The 4,319-nt window shown below is 45.9% G+C and overlaps 1 protein-coding gene across 3 annotated transcripts in view; it reads right to left on the bottom strand.

Annotated features, from left to right (window-relative positions):
• The window catches only part of LOC122553388 (acetyl-coenzyme A synthetase 2-like, mitochondrial), a 77,100-nt gene that overhangs the window by 4,692 nt on the left and 68,089 nt on the right, over window positions 1-4,319 (bottom strand). For 2 of the 3 annotated variants that reach the window (XM_043697090.1, XM_043697093.1), the window contains 2 exons: window positions 3,127-3,190; window positions 2,689-2,810 (listed from right to left, as the gene is read on the bottom strand). In XM_043697090.1, coding sequence (XP_043553025.1) covers window positions 2,689-2,810; window positions 3,127-3,190 — 186 coding nt within the window. Of the gene's footprint in view, window positions 1-1,154; window positions 2,459-2,688; window positions 2,811-3,126; window positions 3,191-4,319 lie in introns of those variants that run through there. The other variant, XM_043697092.1, reaches the window with a different exon arrangement.

Below are 4,319 nucleotides of genomic sequence, written 5' to 3'. Positions count from 1 at the left end.
GAATTCCTAGAGGCTTGGCACTCATCGACAGATTCAATCAATAAGCATATCGACCTGGACCCAATATACCGACCACTGCAGCGGACAGCTAGAACTGACAACTGGAAGCGGCAGATTCAAACCACTACAAATGCCGGAGGAAAGATCACAGAAGCGCTTCACAGGAGGCTCCCAAGCACTGAGGATGTCACCTAGACAGGGGAAGAAACATCTGCCACACAAATTCCCAGCTCGGCGAACAGAACCACAACGGTGACTTAATTACTTACAAAACACTGGGTTGAAATCATTGCACCCACATCTGTACTGAAGGGACTGGGAATACACGATACTCCACACTCTATCATTATTGATGATCATGCTTCCCCTGGTACGATTCAGACTCTGGGCAACTTGTTCTGTGATTCAGGCCATATCTCAGCAATGTGTTCCCTCACCTGCTTGATTTTCTCCCCTTCCTAATCTTCTCCAGGGAGTAAGGCTGGTGTCCGATGGAGACCAACTCTCCAGTAACCTTTCTTCACCTAGAAACCCAGGTGTTGAGAACAGGGAAGGAAATTGACGACCAAGCGTCAGGGGTATCCTCTTTTTCCCATGATAACAACATAATTCCTAATCAGGACGGTTTGTGGTCTAAAGGGAAACTTGCAGATGGAGAGATTGTCTTGTCCATCTCGGTGGTTGAGGTCCCAGGTTTGCAAAGTGCTGTCAGACCGTAAGATATAGAGGCAAGAATAGGCCATTCAGTCATAGAGCTGCATAGCATGGAAAAAGACCCTTCGGTTCAACCCATCCATGCCGACCAGATATCCCAAATAAATCTAGTCCCATTTGACCATTATTCCTCTAAACCCTTGCTATTCATATACCCATCCAGATGCCTTTTAAATATAATTGTACCAACTTCCACCACTTCCTCTGGCAGCCCATTCCAAACACACACCACCTTCTGTGTGAAAAAGTTGCCCCTTAGGTCTCTTTTATTTCTTTGCCCTCTCACCTTAAACCTATACCCTTTAGTTTTGGACTAACCCCCCCCCCCCCCCCCACCAGGAAAAAGACCTAGTCTATCCACCCTATCCGTGTCTCTCATGATCCATCAAGTCTACTCCACCATTCAATGAGCTCATTCCCATCTCCATTTTTTTCTTCCTTTTCTCCATTTTTTTCTTCCTTTTCCCCCAGAACCTTTAATTCCTTTGCTGATAATATCAATAAACTCCCCATTGGGGAATTGAATTCCAGTGTCCTTTACTGACCAAGGTGGGAGAATGCTAACTACTATACTAACCAGGATATGATGAGGTGGAGGAATCTTGGTGAGTTGCTGCAATATATCTTGAAGATAGTACACACAACAGTGACTGTGCATCAGTAATGAAGGGAATGAATACTGAAGGTGATGCTGATCAAGATGGCTGCTGCTTTGTAGATGTACTTAATCAGGAGGTTGTCAAGGGATTAAACAGCCTTTTAACATAGAAGGGCAAAATGTGTCGGCATAGGCTTGGAGGGCCGAAGGGCCTGTTTCTGTGCTGTACTGTCCATTGTTCTTTATCATTACTTTTAAAAGCCAAAACCTTTAAGAACAGTACTTCTCACTCAGCCCATAACAGCTTGTTAGTGATGAACTGCATAAAATATTCCAAAAATAAAACCTGTGGTCTACCAAGCCAGGGTTCACTCTGGGATCTGACTGGCCAGTATTACCATTCACCAGGATCATAACAAAGGTGCTGAGCTTCTTAGTGTTGTTGGAGTTGCACTAATCTAGACGTGCAAAGTATTCTATCATACTCTTAATTTTTATAGGTGGAGAACCAGCAGGACTAACTCTGCCTCGTGTCTAGGCTGGCTCTGCCTCACTGTCTGAATCCCTCACTGCATCATGGCCTGAGTCAGTTCTGCCCCAGTGCGGAGATTGATTCTGTACCTTCACTGTCTAGACTGGCTTACACTGCTCTCACTGGCTCACTACAGAATTGCCAGCCCCTGATCTGTTCTTCTGGCCTGTGGTTGATTCAGTTTATGGTCGATGGTAGCCAAAGATTAACCTCACTAGACGTCTCCATGATGATAATAAGGCAAGTTAGTTAGATTCTTTCCTGTTAGAGATGGTCATTGCCTGGCACCTTAGTGGATGAATGTTGCTTGCCAGTTATCCCAAACCTGGATGTCTTTCTGTGTGTGAACATCAATTGCTTCACTATCTGAGGAATTCTGAATGGAACTGAACACTAATCATCAGCAATCATCCTCAGTTCTGACCTTAGGCTCGAGGGAAGGTCTCTGATGAAGAAGCTGAAGATGGTTGGGCCTAGGATACAGTCCCGGGGAACCCCTGCAGAGCTGTCCTGAAGCTGAGATCACTGACAAAAGGTAATTTCATCAATTCCAAAGTACAAACCTTTAAACCATTGTATCTGTCTGTGTGCCATGACCGTGATATAAACTCTACCTGCAGGGAACAAAAGTACCAACTTACACCCCCATACTCCATGGTACAAAGCACTGGAAAGCCAGTGCATGATCCTATCAGACTGCTGAGCTCCTGTTGTTCTAGCCCATGGTGTTATAAATGGACAGCCCCATAGATTATGAACATTTTGAGTATACTGGAGTTAGAGTCAATCCTGTCCACTCTGCACAACATACACAAGAAAGCAGGGATTGACGTCAGATCACTACCTGGATTTGATCAGGAGCAGCATATTTGGCTATCTTTTGGGAGACAATGTCTTTGAGTTCCTTATCGAAGACGTCCTCAGCAATGACCATCCCATCCTTCAGAACAATGAAGACATAAGACCCTGAGAAAAGAAACAGGAGTTTTTGGTTTTTCACTTTTACCCCAAGCACTGATCTTCCCCACAGTGAAACGCTCAAAATCCAAATCTGATCCACCCGCGATTGAAGGGATATGAATTTGAGTGAGGGAAACATTGGCTGGGTCACTTGCTCCTTGTTTGTCTCAATAGTATCTCCTTTCCCTGAGGACAGGGGCTTCAGACCTGAGTCAGATGTGAACTTTGGCAGCAAGGGTGCCTGCAGCCATCACTCAGTTTCACTCTTTATCCTGTCTCTGATTCTCCATAGAAACCAGAATGCTCTCAGTGCTGTCCTTACCTTCCCCTTTGATCTCGTGGGCACATCCAATGGCTGCAGACTCGGCCACAGCTTGGTGTTGGTTCTGAAAGTTCAAAGAAACCTTGCGGTCAGAGACTTAATTTGTTTGGGAGATTAAAAGCAGGCTTCTGGCCCAAGCACAGAGAAAGTGAAGACTGCCCTTTCCTGATAAATGGTTTATGCCCAAAACCTCGATTCTCCTGCTCCTCAGATGCTGCCTGACCCGCTGTGCTTTTCCAGTGGCACACTCTCGCTTTTGGCTCAGGCAGCTCGGGCCCAGATGTCAATCAGAGATGGTTAATGCAAGCACCAACTCGGCTGAAGAAGTTCAGTAATCCTGCTCTGAAACAGGCACAGAAGCCAGAGCTCACTTTTAAAATGAGGCTTCTGATCCTTTCAGGCAGTCCCTGCAGCCACCTATGAAAAGGACCCGATCTAGCAACGACTGGACAGCCAGCACTGATTGAGTCCAGGCCTCTTCCCTGCAAAAGTGGTAAGCAAACAGTCAACTCTAGGCCCATCAACTGGGCCCAATTATGTTAAATGTAGGAGCGTCTGTTAGGAAAAATTGAAGAGACCTTTGTTCTGCGGGTGGTGTGTAATGCCTACAGCCTGGATATCAGCAATAGCAACACAGGAGCAGGAGTAGGCTATCCAGCCCTTCAATTGTGCTGCACCATTCAGTATGATCATGGCTGAACCTCTAACTCAATGACATATTCCTGCCTTCTACCCTCTACCCTTTGATTTGTTCAATATCTAAATTTACATAATTCCACCAATGAAACTCCAGAAAGGATGGAAGTGTGTCACCAGCTCATAGTGAAATGTAGAGCTTATGAAACAAATTCCACCACAACCAATTTTTAAATCATAGAATCATAGAATCCCTACAGTGGGGAAACAGGCCATTTGGCTCCACAAGTCCACACCGACCCTCCGAAGAGAATCCCACCCAGACCCATTCATAGAACATAGAACAATACAGCACAGAACAGGCCCTTCGGCCCACGATGTTGTGCCGAACATTTGTCCTAGCTTAAGCACCCATCCATGTACCTATCCAATTGCCGCTTAAAGGTCACCAAAGATTCTGACTCTACCACTCCCACAGGCAGCGCATTCCATGCCCCCACCACTCTCTGGGTAAAGAACCCACCCCTGACATCTCCCCTACACCTTCCACCCTTCAC

Source organism: Chiloscyllium plagiosum, chromosome 10 (assembly GCF_004010195.1).
Source record: "Chiloscyllium plagiosum isolate BGI_BamShark_2017 chromosome 10, ASM401019v2, whole genome shotgun sequence".
Taxonomy (NCBI): domain Eukaryota; kingdom Metazoa; phylum Chordata; class Chondrichthyes; order Orectolobiformes; family Hemiscylliidae; genus Chiloscyllium; species Chiloscyllium plagiosum.
The sequence above is the reverse complement of the archived record's forward strand: the minus strand, read 5'-3'. Positions and strand labels throughout refer to the sequence as shown.